Source organism: Chenopodium quinoa, unplaced genomic scaffold (assembly GCF_001683475.1).
Source record: "Chenopodium quinoa cultivar QQ74 unplaced genomic scaffold, ASM168347v1, whole genome shotgun sequence".
NCBI classification, from domain to species: domain Eukaryota; kingdom Viridiplantae; phylum Streptophyta; class Magnoliopsida; order Caryophyllales; family Amaranthaceae; genus Chenopodium; species Chenopodium quinoa.
Window position 1 is genome coordinate 2,733,686 of NW_018744878.1, and position 18,609 is coordinate 2,752,294.

At 34.2% G+C, this 18,609-nt stretch overlaps 3 protein-coding genes and 1 non-coding gene across 4 annotated transcripts; 1 reads left to right on the plus strand and 3 right to left on the minus strand.

Annotated features, from left to right (window-relative positions):
• Positions 1 to 3,505: 3,505 nt before the first annotated feature.
• On the minus strand, positions 3,506 to 3,578 carry TRNAE-CUC. Its single transcript has one exon. It is a non-coding gene; the product is annotated as a tRNA-Glu (tRNA).
• Positions 3,579 to 4,237: 659 nt separating this feature from the next.
• LOC110705301 (oleosin 16 kDa) lies at positions 4,238 to 5,061 on the minus strand. Its single transcript, XM_021883138.1, has one exon. The coding sequence runs from the start codon at positions 4,923 to 4,925 to the stop codon at positions 4,419 to 4,421; it is 507 nt and encodes a 168-aa protein (XP_021738830.1). The 5' UTR covers positions 4,926 to 5,061; the 3' UTR covers positions 4,238 to 4,418.
• A 1,830-nt stretch (positions 5,062 to 6,891) lies between these two features.
• Positions 6,892 to 10,399, plus strand: LOC110705515 (serine/threonine-protein kinase Aurora-2). The gene is made up of 9 exons (XM_021883401.1): positions 6,892 to 7,394; positions 7,903 to 8,019; positions 8,610 to 8,756; positions 8,850 to 8,945; positions 9,244 to 9,339; positions 9,431 to 9,527; positions 9,627 to 9,744; positions 9,840 to 9,912; positions 10,001 to 10,399. The coding sequence occupies exons 1-9, from the start codon at positions 7,359 to 7,361 to the stop codon at positions 10,100 to 10,102; spliced, it is 882 nt and encodes a 293-aa protein (XP_021739093.1). The 5' UTR covers positions 6,892 to 7,358; the 3' UTR covers positions 10,103 to 10,399.
• Positions 10,400 to 11,502: 1,103 nt separating this feature from the next.
• LOC110705838 (histone-lysine N-methyltransferase, H3 lysine-9 specific SUVH6-like) lies at positions 11,503 to 12,402 on the minus strand. The gene has a single exon (XM_021883769.1). The coding sequence runs from the start codon at positions 12,400 to 12,402 to the stop codon at positions 11,503 to 11,505; it is 900 nt and encodes a 299-aa protein (XP_021739461.1).
• Between the last annotated feature and the right edge of the window lie 6,207 nt (positions 12,403 to 18,609).

Sequence of the window (18,609 nt, forward strand, 5' to 3'; positions counted from 1 at the left end):
TAAAGCTTTTGAAGAGTTTGATCCAGTGTTGAACAAGTGCACATGGATCACACTCCAATCATGCTTCATTAAGATACTAGAGAAGCAAGGTGGGAACAACTTCTCTCAGCTCCCCCACACATGAAAAAGAGAAGTTTGGACAGTCAAGGTCTACTACCACAGTTACTAGAAGTTGACAGGAATCTCATCGGTGAAGTTGTTCATTATTTAGATTCAGTGACAGTAATTGGTGATGATCAAGGACACATGGAAGTGGATGCAGACTGAAGAAAATGAAGAGAACAATGCAAATGGAATAGGGACTCAACACATGACTGCCACACTTAACCTTTTAATATTCTAACAACTTTTTGAGTGAGTTTATGCCTAGGTTATGTGTCCTTTTGGTAAATACATGGTACACAATTATTAGGCAGTCATGTAAACTTTTTAGTGTTAATCTTTTGTTTAGTGAAATATGTAATCAGCCCACACAATGAAATGTTTTGTAACTAATGTTTCCATCAGAATGGGTGTTTTTTCAGTCAAAGCTTTAGTGAGTGTTGATACCTCAACAAAACCTCATAAAGAGATTACAGGAGCATCCACACCACCCAAGTAGCTATCAGGTGAGTCCCATCATCATTTGGAAAATAAACAAGGTATGCATTTACAGTTGGGGGGACTCATTGCATTTTAGGGACTCAAATGCTTAGGAAGGCCATCTAGTAAATGCATATATGATCAACCAGGGGACTCAGAAGTGTTGTGTTAAGAATTAAACATTTCACATGGTCCAACTAACACAAGTACAACCAATAACAACCTAATGCACAACCCTAGCATAAACACAACCAATAGCAACCTAGGACAACCTTAGTACCACAGTAGTCACAAGGCAAAGCACAACCATACCAGCACACAAGACAGAGCAAAAACAAGAGAACAAAGGCCACCAACAACTCACAACCAACATATTCCACAGAATATTATACAGTTCATAACCCAAGTAACCAAACAACAGGTTATAAATACAGAAAATACACAACAAAATACAACAATAATTTGTACAACATGTAGCACACACAAAATATGATCGAAGATAAAAGCAAGACAATCAACATCCTACGAAAGCAAACATAATCGAAATGAAATCCAAAAGAAACTAGGGTTTATAGAGTTTACACTGAGCATTCAGTTAGCAGGAGGGTTGAACTGAGGGTAGTTGATCTGCAGGTACGCCTCAATCACCTCTTCCCTCGACATCCCTCCAAGTGGACCAGATTTGATCCTCTTAGCTCCGTTAGAAGGCCCTTCATCGGCGTTGTGGGACTCAAGTGGCTTAGCCACCTCAGAAACCTCCAGGTCTACTGGGTTTGACTCCCTAGTAGCAGATCCAACAGCGGAGACCTCACCCTCAACATCTACAGCAGCAGTAACAAGATGAACCTCAGCAATTGGAACCACCTCAAGTGGTGGTTCAACAGCGGTCATAGCCACAGGGACCACTTCCTGAGGCTTCTCCTCCTCATCGCTCAACTCAGCAAGTTTTGCACCACGGATCTTCCTCCTAGCAATCACTGAAGCACGTCGAACGGGTTTCATGTTTCCCGTTCCTCGCTGCGGCTTATAGGTAATACGCCCAGATCGGCGCTTAGATGCATTTGATTCAAGGGTCTCATGGCAAAGAAGATCGAGTTCTTTGTCCTTTGAACTAGACATAGTGGGACTCAAGAAGTAGAAGAACAAAACAGAAGAAGGAAGGAGAAAACCCAGATCGCAACAACAGTGACAGAGTTAGAGAGAGAGAGAGGAGATCCAAAATGGCGAAGAGTGAGGAGTGAGAAAAAAAATGAACTAGGGTTTTGGGGGGGCTAATATAATATGGAGAAATCTCCAGAATAAATGCAACCAACCATATTCATCTGATCAATTGAATGTTGTAGCATTCAATTGAGTTGGTTGGGGTGATGTAGAATTTAAAGAGTTGGGGTTTTTTTTTGGTGGGAATGATTAATCTAATTGGTGAGTTAGGTAGTGTAATTGTATTAGGTTAGTAGTATAATAACATAGGTTATAAAAATAAGTAAGGGTAAGATTGTAATTTTACCTAAAAAAACTTATTAAATAAGGAAAAATTTGAGAAAGTTGCAAGTAATGTGGACCGGCCCAAAAAGGAAATAGTTGCAACTAATTTGGACCGAAGGTAGTATATGATACAAGGAATACGTGAATGATTATGCCGATATGTGACACGCTGATTAAGGATTCTACATCGAAACATTATGTTGTTGCGTTCATCCATATCATATTATTGCTGAATATTTGTACACGTTATTGTAATTTTAAAGTTTTATATGGGCTGTAATCAATCTTCATGTCTTGTATGGTTACACAACTTACACCGGCTATGGCATTCAACTTTTCATGTAATACTTTAATTGATCAATAATCCAATTGGTGAAATGATGTTCCACAACTATTGCCTCTCAACTACCGAGCTAGGTTTGGTTTAGTGGAAAGAATTGTACCTTCCGACCTTAAGGTTGGGGGTTCAACCCTCGCTAAAGACACTTTGAGGATGGAGATCCCTTACCTTTCCCCCCCTCACTCTTAAAGATGTCTGACCCGCAAATTTCGGACCAAAAAAACCATTAGGGTTGAGGTTCGATCAGAATCCTTCTCCTTACTATTAAAAATAAAAAATAAAAATAAAAAATTATCAACTCCTCCCATCTTACACACAAGCATATGATCATTCAAATTTAAAAGGTCATCAGGCTTCTAAAAGGCCCCGTTTATTTCATTGAAGTTTACTCATTTTTACTGAAATGAATTTTTTTTTTAAAAAAAAGTTCCGTTGCCGATATGATACAAGGTAGTATATGATACAAGGAATACGTGAATGATTATGCCGATATGTGACACGCTGATTAAGGATTCTAAATCGAAACATTATGTTGTTGCGTTCATCCATATCATATTATTGCTGAATATTTGTACACATTATTGTAATTTTAAAGTTTTATATGGGCTGTAATCAATCTTCATGTCTTGTATGGTTACACAACTTACACCGGCTATGGCATTCAACTTTTCATGTAATACTTTAATTGATCAATAATCCAATTGGTGAAATGATGTTCCACAACTATTGCCTCTCAACTACCGAGCTAGGTTTGGTTTAGTGAAAAGAATTGTACCTTCCGACCTTAAGGTTGGGGGTTCAACCCTCGCTAAAGGCACTTTGAGGATGGAGATCCCTTACCTTTCCCCCCCCACTCTTAAAGATGTCTGACCCGCATATTTCGGACCAAAAAAACCATTAGGGTTGAGGTTCGATCAAAATCCTTCTCCTTACTATTAAAAATAAAAAATAAAAATAAAAAATTATCAACTCCTCCCATCTTACACACAAGCATATGATCATTCAAATTTAAAAGGTCATCAGGCTTCTAAAAGGCCCCATTTATTTCATTGAAGTTTACTCATTTTTACTGAAATGGATTTTTTTAAAAAAAAAAGGTTCCGTTGCCGGGACTTGAACCCGGGTCTCTCGGGTGAGAGCCGAGTATCCTGACCAACTAGACTACAACGGATTTGTTGAAAGTTATAGTAGAATAAATTTTAACAATAACATACGAGTATTTCTCAAATCAACACTTCTTTTTTTTTTTTGAAGCCAATCAAATCAACACTTCTATAATTTTATATTTGTATTTAATTAATGCAACATAATTAATTGTCAGTATTATTATACTCAAATAAAAATTATTTGTCACTATTATTTTACTTTTTTGAGGCCCATCACTATTAATTTACTAAAAGATTTTTTGAGGCCCATCACTATCACTTATTCCATTTTTATTAGTCCATTTTTATTAGTCATATTTGTTTTTTTAAGTACCATTAATATTAATTTTGTTACTAAAATTCTCTCCAATTTGCAAAATAACTTTCTTATGTAAATTTTGCTTTTCCATATAGTACTTTAATCACTTTTTCTCCCTACTCTTTTTCCATTCCTGATATAAATTTACTTTTTCCATTCCTGATATAAATTTACTTTTTCAATATACTTTTACTATATTTTATTCATATTTATTAATTCCCGTGAAAATTGCCTAAAAGTGACTATCAAATAGAAGCTGGGAGAGTATATTTTATTGTAGTAAAATATATAATGCATCGACAATTAGCATGAAAAAACACATTTTTTTTGCAAATTAATTAAAATACTTGGAACATACTTAAAAAATAAAATGCACTTATCATTTCCTATCCATACACTTATCTCATCACATGGCAAATACAGCTTTAAATTGCCTTCCCACCCAAAAACAAAAGTACTTCTACAACCAAAATAAAAACACTAATTAAATCAAAACAAAAACAACACGAAAAAAAAAAGTGGTGCAAAAATAAAACCCTACAAAATACTAAGAAGTTTGAGCTTGACTAGTATGATAAGTGTTATGATCAGTAGTACTACTAGTAGTAGTAGCCTCTTGAGCCTTATGTTGTACATATTGCAAATTCTCCTTAGCCTTTTCCTTAACCTCCCAAGCCGCGTTACCAATCCTCATCCTAGCACTATCCAATTTATCAGCACCGGGCGGGTGCTTCCCGGTCGTATACTGATATATCCACGACAAAGCCGATAGGGCCGCAACACCGCACCCACCCGAGAACACGAAGCCAGATGCAATTAAAAAGATTGTTATTAGGGCAGGAACAAGGATAGGACTAAAGAGGACTAGGACGGGTGTGGCTAAGACTAGGGCTAAGACGGTACCGGTTAGGGTTAGACCGGATAGGACTAAGAGGACGGTGCCGATGGTTGAGGCGGTTAGGAACTTTACGGTTTGACGGGTGGTTGGGCTAATTGGGTGGTGGTGTTGTTGGTGTTGCCTTTGTTGTTCATAAGATGACATGTTTGTTTGCATGTTGTTGAATGGTATGTGTTGTGTTTTTTTTTATTTTTGTAAATGTGGTGAGTGTAATGTGTAAGATGGGAGGGAGTGTAAGAGGGATATATTGTAAGGGAAGGGGGGTGTACGTGGAAGAGGGTTAAAATGAGGGTTTGAAATAGGGTGGCAAGTGTTTATTTGCATGCATGGGGTTTTGTGTGAGTTTGACACGTGGAGGAGGACTTGGTTTTTCCTTTGGTGTCACCATTAAAATATGAAAATTTTAAAAATTGTATATTGGTGTTTTTGGTTTTGTGGGTTCGAATATATGTTACTCTCTCCGTGTTTCTTTAGGTGTTATATTTATTAAATCTGACCGTATTTTAATAAGTGTTGCACTTTCATTTTTGGCAAAAAGCTATATTAAAATATTATATCTTTCTCCTCTCATGGTTCCCACCCAAACTTAGGGCCTGTTCTCTTACGTTGAAATTCAGTTCAGTTCAGTTCAACTCAACTCCTAATTTCCTTCTCTTATAAAATATTCATTTCAGTTCAGCTCAGTTCAGTTCAGCTGAATTCAGTCAATGAGAACAAGCTCTTACTACTACTTTTTTTATTTATTTATTATTATATTTCTCATCTCACATTCATTACATTTTAATAAACTATTAACCCCACTATCTTTCTTTTACAATTTTTAATACTCTAACTACCCCACTTACCTCTTATTTTATTTTAGTTGATTAAATTACCTAAAACTATGTGCCGGTCAAACCGTAACACTTAAAAAATACACGGAGGGAGTATATACTTCTAAGTTCCAACAAAGGGGTATTATTTGTGAGACATATAATATTTCTTTGTTGCGACTAATATGAAACCAAGGGAGTACAAAAATTTAATGATTTAATAATTAGGGGTGTTGAATTAGCCAACTCATGTCGGCATGTCCAGATCTGACTCTCTTCATTTTTATTGGATTATGTATCCTGCTCATGAAATTATCAACAATAGAGAAACTCATTTAAAGGTTTATATATGGAATCCACTTGTAATATAATGAAATCATTAAAATAATCAAAATAAAAAAAAATTAATTATTACAAAAAAAGATAATTCTATATGTTAATAAAGAGTAAACATTTAAAATATATCCTAATTTGATATTTATTTAGAAATGTATGATAAATCACATGCAAATCAATATAATTAATGTTAAATTTTTATTTATTTTTTCTATTTTTAGTTCCTAATACATAGTATATTCTTCATTTTCCAGAAAAGAAAGAAGTGGGCTCAACAAATTGAACTCCATTTATCAACATATAAAGCCGGCTTGCATTTACAAAGCCAAATTTTTCCCCACTCCTATCAACAATAAGGGGGTGTTTAGTTCACATAATTAAGGTATAAGGTATGAGTTTAGAATGGTTTAAACCCATACCTTATGTTTGTTTTATGAGTTTCAAACCCATACCTCAAACCCCCAAGGTATGGGGTTTAGAAACCTTGGGGGGGTGGGTTTGGCTCATTCCGATACATTTAGGCTTAAATAAAATAAAAACATTGCATTTCATGATTATACCAAACATATGGTATTAATAATCAAGTTCCAAACCCATACCACTATGGTTTCATTCCTGATTCCAACCCCATACCAGTTTGCGAACCAAACGGCCCCTAAGAGGTTTCTCCACAAACTTGTAAAAACGCACACTTTAATACAAATCATTGCTATTGCCCTTAATGCTACAAGCTTGGAATTTGTTATATACATTGGGTATACTGTTTATCCATATGCATTTGTTCTTATTTTGATGATTGTTTTTCATTTAATCATCAAATGAAGAAAAACACTAACCTTGAGTAAGTTGGTGTACGATGCACCCGAGATTATATAACAATCTCTCCTACAAACTAGATAATCAACACACAACCCCAAATCTTGTTTAATTTAGTTAAATCATCTCTCAAGATTTTAACTATACAAATTATTAATGGGGACAAAGAATTTGTACTTGTAAAATCATAGATTCATAGATGACTTAAAGTAAGTTAAATTTCGCCTAAGATTTGGTTTTAATAAATTAATTAACAATTATACACATACATTTGGTCAATAATTCCTTTAATCCTACTCAAACTCCATCTCCACCGTCAATACAACCGTACGACCTTAACAATCAACGGCCACAATACGCTAGATCGAAAAAAAAAAAACAATTCTCAAATCTCAAATACGCTCCTCCTAATCAAATCGAACAAAGAAGTTACAAAAAGAAAATTTGAATTGTTGAACAATTATGATTGGTCCACGTGTCCACCCCAAAAATTCGACCGTTGTAGAAATCATTCAATTTCTTCCACCCCTAATCCTCCCTCCCCTCTCCACCGTTGAACACCACTGTCATTTTCTCTCTTTCTTCTTTCTCTCTCTACTTTCTCTCTCTTATTTCTCTCTCTTCAATGGCGATTGCTGCGGAAAATCAGGCTGAGGAGAAGGTGAGTTAAAGATTTTAATTTTCAATTTTCGGATTATTATAAAGTTAGGGTTGAATTTGTTCTTGAATTGTGAAATTAGGATTTTTAAATCGCGTGAGATGGTGCTAGGGTTTTGTAGAAGTTTATGTTAAATCTTCAAATGTAAAGTTTCTAATTTCTGGTGCTAAATTTGTTTCTTTGTTTCGATTTGTTCATTCTTTAGTCCAGAAATCGGATAAAAAATGGCGATAATTTTAGAAATTCGTCGTATTTGTTGAATTCGTAGAATGAAGTTTTATAACTTATGAGTTCGAATTCATCTTACCGTTTGATTCTGTGCAATGCGCGAAAATCTGCACTTGTTCTTTGAAATGCGTATATTCATTTCGATTTCGTTGTGATTTGCTAATTTCAGCTTTGATTGGTCGATTTATAATGAATTGACTGATACCTAGTTTAGGAAATCTGGATTTTTTTTTTTTTTTTTTTTTTTGGTGCTGAGTGTCTGTCTTTTTGTGAGTTTATTCAGGCATCTGCAGAGGTTCCTGCAGCGGAGAAGCAACGGTGGGTACTAAACGATTTCGATATCGGAAAGCCACTCGGTCGAGGGAAGTTTGGTCATGTCTACTTGGCAAGAGAGAAGAGAGTATGCCATTTAATCTTGCTCCTTTTTTTCAAGTAGGAAGTTTTAGTTGTAATGTTTCTGTTTATGTCTAAACTGTGAATATGCATAATTGGACAGTCTTAATTTAACCTTGAAATATGATGATCTATTCTTAATCCAAAACATGTGTGAACAATGAATTAACATAAGCTAATTTCAAGAAATGATGATATAAGAAAATCCACCTCACTTTATATTAGCTATTGCTTTGAACTATGGTATTCAATCTCGGCCACATCACAATGGTGTGTAAAGAATGATATCGAATCGAATCTCGGCTGCTCAACTGCATCGCGATCGAATTGTATTGAAACTGTCAAGGATTTGCTTCTTTGAGATTTGTATATCTTTAGCTAGTAAAGACATCACAAGTTGAAAAGGCACAAAATTTGAGTCTTTTATCAATACCTGTCATTAGCACTGTTATGTTTGATTTAATTTTGTGGCCTTATCCTCCATTTTTGTACACTGTGATTGATATTAAGTGCACCCTTATTTATTACCCCTTTGATAATATCTTGGCCTAAAGGGGGATTTTGAGAATTTTACTAATTTGCTGATTATTGGAGCAGAGCAATCATATAGTGGCATTGAAAGTGCTTTTCAAGAGCCAGCTAAAACAATCACAAGTTGAGCACCAGATTCGTCGAGAAGTTGAAATTCAAAGCCATCTTCGCCATCCCAACATACTACGTCTCTATGGATATTTCTATGATCAGGTACTGCTTTATGTTTATGTAATGATGTTGGCTATGTCTGATGAGAGATTGTTCCATACAAAGGTGAAATGACTCGATATGTTATCTATGCAGAAACGTGTGTATCTGATTCTTGAGTATGCACCGAAAGGAGAGCTGTACAAAGAGCTTCAGAAATGCAAGTATTTCGCTGAAAAGCGAGCAGCAACTGTAAGTTACTCCCATAGCAAAAAAAAAAATTTGAGGTACTTTGGTAGGAATGGTTTCAAAATGTATGACCTGATAGCAAATCCAGCTCAAACATATATATTGTTCATAATTTTCAAGTTAATTTAGTTGAGTTCAATACGCTTTTTCTTACATCTTTTGCAAAATTGCAAAGCTTGTTCCTTAGATAGGTGTATGACAGAGGACAGCAATTTTACTTCTACTGATATTAACAGCCACTTCATTCAGCATGTCAAGAGTGCTAACATGTATCTTTTATACCTTTTTCATTTGTCTGCAGTATATTGCATCATTAGCCAGGGCTCTTATTTACTGTCACGGAAAACATGTGATTCACAGAGATATCAAGCCAGAGAACCTCCTTATAGGGGCACAGGTAACAAGCACAACTAGGCCTTCCATTTTGGTTTTCCTCAGGCTTCCATATCCGCAAGATTGTGCTAATATTGAAAATTATTTTCTGTCAGGGGGAACTCAAGATAGCGGACTTTGGTTGGGCAGTTCATACATTCAACCGCAGGAAGACCATGTGTGGGACACTTGACTATCTTCCTCCAGAAATGGGTATGCATTCTGTGAACAATCTTTATTACAGCAGATTTTTTTAAGTGTTTATTTTGGGTTAGACATGATTTATTTTGTGCTCCCCTTTTGCCTTGACAGTTGAGAGCGTAGAACATGATGCAAGTGTTGACATATGGAGCCTTGGCATCCTTTGTTACGAGTTTCTATATGGTTTCCCTCCCTTTGAGGCTAAGGAACATTCAGACACATATAGGAGGTGAGAAATCATTGACTGCGTGTATGTTGTCTGTTTGAAATAAGTAAACTTGTATCAGCTTCCATTAACATCAGTAAGAACACGTCTTTTTGCAGGATTGTGCTAGTTGATTTAAAGTTTCCCCCCAAACCCATTGTATCATCAGCTGCAAAGGACCTGATTAGTAAGGTAAACATCTTTTTAGAATGCTGATAATTCTTTTTTCAAACCTGCAATATCTAAATGATCGTTCTGACCTTCATCATTAAAATATCAGATGCTCGTTAAAGACTCAGCAGACCGTCTTCCACTGCACAAGCTTCTGGAACATCCATGGATAGTACAAAATGCAGATCCTTCAGGTCTTTACAAGTTCTAATACGTGCTCTTCGGCTCCATAGTGATACGCCATTATAACAAGAACAAGTACTTATTTTGTAAAATTGTCATCTAATGCATGTTTCCTAGGATGGGCTAATCTGTATAATAACCATGTCTGATGTCCCCTCTAAATTTAAAGTAGTTGCCATCTTCCTAGGGGTGTAGACATATTTCAGGTGAATATTATTTGTTCCCCATATTATATATTGTAGCTATAAGAATTCTTTTGTTCGTTTATTATGTACTAAAATCAAGGCAAGGATAATAATATATCGAATACTGATCACTGTCTCAAGTGCATCTCCTACGTTATTTGATGGGCTATCGCCTTTTACAACCAAGTCCGAGTTGAAGTCATGCAAAAAACACATCAGGTTGACATGAATTTCAACATTAATGAGTACTTGAACCAGCCTACCAACTTAACAACTCCAATTCTTCCATGGAAAATTTCTTTTTTTTCAAACAGTTTGCATTTGGGTTTGAAACTATCAGCATATCCCATTTGTTTTTCCTTTTAATTTATCCTAATTCCAGTATCTCCTGAACTCTGCTGCCCACTTCCTTCACCACAGACCACATAACCTGGTTTGAGTTCTGATGGCCAATGAAGCTTTAATGGGGGCTTTATCATATGCGATAGCAGCATAGGCTTCGGTTCTATAGGTTCCAAGACAAATTCCTTTCTGCTTTTACACTTCATTCTCCATTGCCTCTTGGAGCAACCCCTCTGAATCTAGAAACCTGGCCACCAAGCAACTTTTTATTCCTTAGCAAGTTCTAACAACCGAAGCTTCATATTGTCAGGTGATATAATGGATCTAGATAAGTATTTCTACAGAAATGAATTTTGTTAACAAAAGCAATAATTGTCTTGTATGAGACTTCACACAAGGTTTCAGACTTCAGTAGAGTTCCAACAGTAAAACTGAAGTTTAACTTAATCAAGTAGTGATTAAAAGGCCTCGAGTATTAAGATTTAAGAATGCCTAAATGCTATGTGAATAGAACTGGTGAAGTTTTATTCATGATGCATGCAAGGAACTATAAAATGATGCATCCAACAAAGACAGCACAGTATCTGTTCTGCCAAGAGCTAAATAAAATAGCGAAGATGCAACATAACACTATAAAATTATTTGCTCAGAATGATGGAGTCTAACCTCAATTTCTCAGGATAAAGAGCACGAAGTATCAGATGACACCATCATCTCACTTTCCTGCTAATTACAAGAAGGTAAAATAGACTAGGGAAGGAAGGGATAACCTGAAAATCATGAAAAAGAGGACTGCAAATCTGCTGCAATACCTACTATGGAGAATAAAGCAGGGCATCGACTTAAAGAACGTAGTTTGATATATGAATTTGGTGCAGGACCTTGCACAACCCTGACCACCCTAACCGTAACTTTTATCCAATGTAAGCCCCCTGACCACCCTAACCGGCTTCTTTTCTTCCTTATTATTCCACAAAGCTTTATTGCCTCCCTTAAGCTCCTGATCAGGAGGTTTCCCGGCCTCGTTTCGCCTTAGAACCCCTCCCTCCCCAATGTAAACCAGAGCATTGGGATCACTAGCTACAATACAAGTAGCCAATCTCCCTCCACCCCACTCCATTGTATCGATACCGCGCTCGTAATGCTTATGCAGCCCTACAAAGGCCAATTCAACCCTGTAATGAAATTTATCACCCACTTCTACACCAGGAACAGCTCCAATCATCAATGTAGATTGGTTTGAAATCTTCCCTTCTTTTCTCAATTCTGCACAAGCTACTGTATCAATCCTTCTAATTCCTCTTCCACTCATTGAAATTTCCTTACACCTTTTCCTAAACAATTCCACCATTTCCAACACTTTCTTCCTTTCCCTAGAAATGTTCTGGGGTTTCTTCGTCTCATCCACCTTCTCCTTCTTCTTCTCTCCTGCTCTTCTCTCAGTAACTGCATCGAAACCCGAACCCGGCAATGCTTTTCCCTTCACATTCTCAGGAATTTTCACAGGAATTCCATCATCCATTGGTTGCTTACTTCTCACAGCAGGCACAGAGCGTCTCCAAGCAGTGGAATTACTGCAAAACCCAGGAATTTTCTCACTTTCAGTAGGTTTTTCAGAGGGTTTTTGATTGATTTTTGGGGAATTTGAGCCACACCCAGGTGGAAATTCTCTAGTATAATGATGAACTCTCTTCACAGTTGGAAATTCCATAAAGGGTGAGTTTGAAATCCCAAATTGTGGCGGGAATTCTCGGGACAATGAAACCCTAGATCTCTTACTTCCATGGTTTTCAGCTTCCATTAATAGAAAATTTTTGAAAAACAGGGGAAGGGGGAAAATGGGTATGAATTCAAACTCAATGTGAGCAGAATTCTGAGAAAATTGGAGCTTTCAAGCTCAAAAATTTGTAAAGAACAGCAAGAACCCAACGAATAACCCAGAATAATTCCAGGAAATTGCAAAAATGAAGGAAATTTTGGGATGTTTCAAGTTTCTGGGTGTTCAAATTTTGGGAGAAAAATATAGGAGTGAAGATGACAAAAGTTGTGAGAAAAGATTGAAGGGTTTTAATGGGATGGTTTTAAGAGAGAGAAAGTTGTGAGAGTAAACGCCATTGATAAGAGGTTTGAGAGCTTAGCAGAAGGAGGGAATGAAATGCAGTGTATGTATAACTGTATTTAGACTCTGAAGAAGCAGATTCTATTTTTAACCACTTTTGGCTTTTAGTGATAACCCCCCTTTTTTTTCTTTTTTTTTTTTAGAGGTGAATTTGCCAAATATGAGTGTAATGAATTTCCTATTGTCTTTCAAAAAATAGCAAAAAAAATCTAAAAGATTGACTAATACTCTACACGTTTTTGTAATAACCAACATAATTAATACTCTATCCATTTTGATTAATACTCTACTTTTTTGATTGCCTTTAATCTTTACCTTAATATTCCCGCTTTTTGAAACAAAATGAAAATAAGAAAGAAAAGAATAACAATGTGATTAATGTGGAGATCGAGAAAAGAGAAGAAAATTTTACAAAAAATTGATTTTTTTTTATGGAAAAATTATTAATGGGAAAATTATTTTAAAAATTGTATGAAAAAAGTAGTGATATATACAATTTGGCACACTCACTAAATTATACTCGTATATAGGAAATTGATGGGAATTATTCTAACTATATATATATCAGAAATTTCAAATGAGAAGAAATTTTTAACTATAATCAAGAAATGAGCAAATAAGGATTGAAGTAAGTATAAAGTAAAGTGGTGGGATAGTCTTTTGTTCATAAAATGATAGAAAGTTAAGGAAAAATTGCCAAAAATAATACAACGTTTGACCCATTTTTTTTTTTTTTTTTAATAATACAATCTTTTGATTAATTTTGAATAATACAATCTTTAGGGGTGTTAATTTTAAACAAGGCAAAATTAGTTATTCGGTGGGTTTTGAGGTTAGGAGAGGGGAGGGGATGAGTTTTTGGTAGTGGGGATTGGCAAGGGAGGAACACCCCCTCCTCTTTCCCACCTCAAAATTCCGATTTTGTTTTGTTTTAAATTATCATTCCCTAAAAACTCTATTATTCAAAAATAATTAAAAGGTTTTATTTTTAAAAAATAATCAAAAGGTATGTCAGCCTCAAGATGCGCCAACTTCTTCTTCCTCGATCTGTGTTGTACCATCGTCTGTATTTTTGTTTATCAGATCAATGTAATCTCCTTGAGGCTGTCTAAAACAAAAATTCACATAAAATCGATGTAAAATTGAATTTCGCCATAGTAAAATATTAGTGGTTCTTTAGTTCTTTTTAGCTTAGAATGGAGCGACCAAAAATAAAAAGTGTGTCATTTAATTTGAAACGGAGAAAAAATAAAGTGCCTTAAAGAACAATCACAAGATACCATGCCAAAATGAGTATGAGAATATGTAAAGGGACACTTCAAAATAATATACTCTTATAGACAATCCTTAAGGACTAAGAACTTAAGAAGAGTATAGTTCAACTTATTGCTTCCATTAAGTTGCTTTCAAACATAAGTCTTTATGTACATTAATTCATCTTGATTTGATCTTTTGGTTTTTACTCCATCCATTTTTCTGGTTGAGTGACACATCGACCTTCTGATCACATTTTGCATCCCACTATAGTTTGACAAAATATATATATATATATATATATATATATATATATATATATATATATTTTGGAATCAAGGTTTGACATAATTTTTTAAGTTACACGTAGTATAAAATAATATAATGCTGACTATAGTTTGACAATATATATATATATATATATATATATATATATATATATATATATATATATATTTTGGAATCAAGGTTTGACATAATTTTTTAAGTTACACGTAGTATAAAATAATATAATGCTGTTGTATACTCCATAATATATTGTCGTATAAATCACAATATATCTCAGCATGTGAGAAAAGTGCTAGAATATCACTTGGAAAAAAGAGTGAATATGAAAGTACAAATAACTATGTACTCGTACGTACAAAGGATAAAAGAATTTTGGTAGGGATAAGTTTTGCATGTGTATAGTCTTTTTTTTTTCCTTTTTTCTTTTTTAATTTTAGAGTCATGTACTCCGTTTCATAATATTAGTCCCATATACTATTTTAGGCGTTTTAAAATGATCTATTCATATTGAATCTATTCCTTTTTAAATTTTATTTTATTTTCCTAATTTAGTCTTATAATTTCTAATCCCATTAGTGAATTGATGACATGGCAGTAATTAAATATTCTGATTGGTCATCAATCCCATTAAACAAGCATTGTAATTGATGCTTTCCAAATAAAAAAAATCACAACATTTAATAAGATAGAACTAATTAAGCAATTTTTGTACTAAAATGTAAGATTCCAAATATTATTCATTCTCTTATTTTTTTGTGATTGATTCTATATGAGACTAACAAAGTGAAACGGAGGGAGTAATATTTATTCAAAATAAACAAATAAAAACAAAACAAAATATATGTATGGTAAGAAAACTAAATGTAATCCTTTTTGTTCGTATAATTAGGGGTTGAATCAAGGGGGTAGGGATAGGCCATGACCCCCATATGATTCAATTAAAATTTATTATGCATGTAGAAACAACTTATACTCTCTCCGTTTTTAAATACTTGCTCTACTTTTCTTTTTCGGCCGTTTTTAAATACTTGCTCCATTTCCTTTTTTGAAAAGCTTTTATAATATTTAATTCATTTCCCATACTTGGTGGACCCAACATAATACTCTCTTTCCTCCTATTCTTCCACTACTTTTGCTTTTTATAATTTTTTATTTTTCCAACTACTCCACTACCTCCATATTTTTATTACTTTCTACAATTTCTCCTAAAACTCCGCGCATGGAGAAATGGAGCAAATATTTAAAAACGAAGGGAGTACATTGTAGCTAAGCTAGTTTAAGAAATTAAACCATGATATTGGGGATCTTAATATGTACAGTAATACGTATTTTACAACTTTTTAAAAAAAGTTTTCTTAAAAAATCTATTATTTTCTAGAAAAATAGCAATTATATATGTTAGGATAAATTATAGCTTAGTATTCAAAATTTTATAAGTTGTGTAATGAAAGAATTAAAATTGTTTCTAGACAAAATAAATAAAAACTTTGTATATATTTGATCTTGATCCCCTTATTGTAAATTTCTGGTTACGCCTGTTGTAAATAAATAAATAAATAAATAAATAAATCCGGTTACGCTACTGCATGTAATATAATTTGAAGATTTATTTGAAGATTTTATATGTTCAGATCATATGCATACAATGAGAAGAAAAAAAAAGATCTCACAACTACTAAAACTTAATGTTTTGGCGAAAATTGTGTGTATATGCAATTAGACACTTATGTTAGGGATGCTTCATCATATTTACAAGTAATACAAGAAATAGTGGGTGATTGAGGTCTAACATTAGAAATTATGTGTATAAGAAACTAAGTAGTACTCCCGCGGCCAATTGTTTGCCCCAATCATAAATCCACTTTATTAAAATTTTGGGTAAAAAATGGTGCACATGGGTTGACACAAATATCAATGAGGAGAGAGATAGAGAGAGTGCAATTGGGAAAACATGCCAAAAGTAATACGGAGTATGGGGCAATTTTTTGGAGATGTCTTAAAAAAGAAAGTGGGGCAAACAATTAGGGACAGAGAGAGTACTTATAAACATAATGTTGAGTAATGTAATAAGTAAAAAGAGAAGTACTCCATTAAAAAAAAAAAAAAAAAAGTTTTTGTCATTTCATATGCTTACCTTTATGGCATGTTTGTTTAGGGGGATAAACAAAGAGGGATAGGAATTTGGAAAAAAGATTAAAATCCTATGTTTGTTTCTAAGGATTGGAATTAGAGAGGGATGAGATTGGGATAAAATCACCTCTTATTCCTCAATTTCTATACCCAGGGGGGTTGGAATAAGAATGAGGGATAAGGATTATAATTAAAATGACATTTATTCCCTTAATGAAGAGTAAAAAAGATAAAGGAGAAAAATAAGGTTAGTAAGGGTATCTTTGTAACTTTGTTACTTATTTACTTTTGTCTCTAACTTATACCAAACAAAGCATAACACTTTATTTAATCCTTATTCCATGCATCCAAAATTCTCTATCTTTATCTTATCCTCTTATCTTTCTTATCCCTATCCCACATACTAAACGCCTTGGTAAAGGATAAGTTAGATAATAATCAGGTCAAAGATTTCAAGTCAATGAACACAAGTCTTAATTATTTTTATTTTTTTTAACATCGATTCTTAATCATAATATGTTAGTGAAATTATAATAATTAAAAACTTATTATATGAAGTCTCGCAATTTCTAACATACACCTAACTTACTAACCATACTTGATGTTCAACAATTACTACACATAAGTTGTGTACTTGTGTGCAAAAAACACAGTAGCACATGTAATGTGTACGCTATATATGCCATAATATGCAAGAAAGTGTGAGGACACATAAAGCATGTATTACTAATGTGCATGAAGGCCATTCACTAAGTATGAACTGAATTATTGAAGCTCTTTGAGAAATTGGTAATGCACCATAATAGTTACATATATATAGTTATATATTACCTCCGTTAACCTTGCAACTTTGGGGTATTATTTGAGAGACATAAAATATTCCAAAGTTGCAAGTAAATGTTAACGGTACAAATTACTACTTATAAAGGGTGTCTTCCATCTTCAAGTTGCATTCCTTGTCAAAATAATGATACTATGATAGGTGTGGTCGTGTGGACATTAGCACATAGCAGTGTGTTGCTGAATCCGTCACCATTCAATCGATGCCCTAAAACCTGCATATAACAGACCATGTACAATATTATGTGCTACAAAAAGTTTCAAGAATCATCATCAGAAAACTTAATTAAATTGCTATATCAACATTAAAGTTGCAAACATTGCAATAAAACCTGTAATTAGAAACAGAGTTAAGCCACTGTCAGTGATCAATTTTGATTATACATTAATGTTTCCAACAACTGCTTAATGTTATACAATGAAATTTTATCGCTACCTCAAGATTTCAGCACAATGTCAAACCTGTAAACTTGAGAACTTTGTTAGAAAGTTGGTTCTTTTCTTAGCTGTACTATACTACAAGTTCATCAATGTGTAACCAACTGCATTCGGCGAAAATAGACCTCATATATTGAACACTCCATTACTTGTACACGAGCCAATATACATTATGTGCAAAAGTAACACAAAGTGTTCGTTACACCATATATCAGGACTTCAGGAGTATGAGAATGAAAACTTCTGCTTTAACTCTAATAAATAATGCCTTCTTCTGATGATATCACAATGGAAATTACCTTCTCCTACACAAAATTATGTTTCGGAATATCAGAAGAAACAGAACACTTAACCAAATAAGGCGAAACATCAAACTTGACAAACCACTGCGCTTATGGATGTCATTAACAATGATAGGGTCCAAAGAATAGTGTTTTTAAGGACGGGAGTGAGAATTGATCTCAGAATCTCCTGGAACTGGAAGGCCGGGAAGCTCTAACCACTTGAGCTATCCCTCACTCTCACACTGGTAGCATAATGACCATGATTAAAACAAGTTTATAGAGAGTTAGAAATTCAAGAAATCCATAAATTGAAATCAATAACACTAATTTTTTTTTTAAAAGAAACCCCCAAATGTTAGTTAACAGCAACTAACACAATATTTTCAACATTTATAAAAGAAGAAAAACACATAAATGAAAGGACAAAAAAAAGAATCTCCTTATCAGCAAGGTAGCCCAATTTCTTCACTTATAGTATAGGGCTTTGCTTGGCATAATTGGGCCTCGTTGCTTTCCTAGTCTTGGACTAAACCTAAAGCCTTGCAAACTCACTGCAGATAAGAGTTTCACGTCCTCAGTCTAGAGATAGTCTTTTACAACACTTTACGTACTTTTTTATTAGGTAATTTCTCACATTATTTATTAGGTAGTCTTT

Bases quoted from the DNA above. Each gene is read 5' to 3' on its own strand.
- LOC110705301 (XM_021883138.1), bottom strand. From the start codon at position 4,925: ATGCAAACAAACATGTCATCTTATGAACAACAAAGGCAACACCAACAA.
- LOC110705515 (XM_021883401.1), top strand. From the start codon at position 7,359: ATGGCGATTGCTGCGGAAAATCAGGCTGAGGAGAAG. The intron at 8,946-9,243 runs GTAAGTTACTCC...ATTTGTCTGCAG, and splicing joins CTGAAAAGCGAGCAGCAACT to TATATTGCATCATTAGCCAG. The intron at 9,913-10,000 runs GTAAACATCTTT...TTAAAATATCAG, and splicing joins CAAAGGACCTGATTAGTAAG to ATGCTCGTTAAAGACTCAGC.
- LOC110705838 (XM_021883769.1), bottom strand. From the start codon at position 12,402: ATGGAAGCTGAAAACCATGGAAGTAAGAGATCTAGGGTTTCATTGTCC.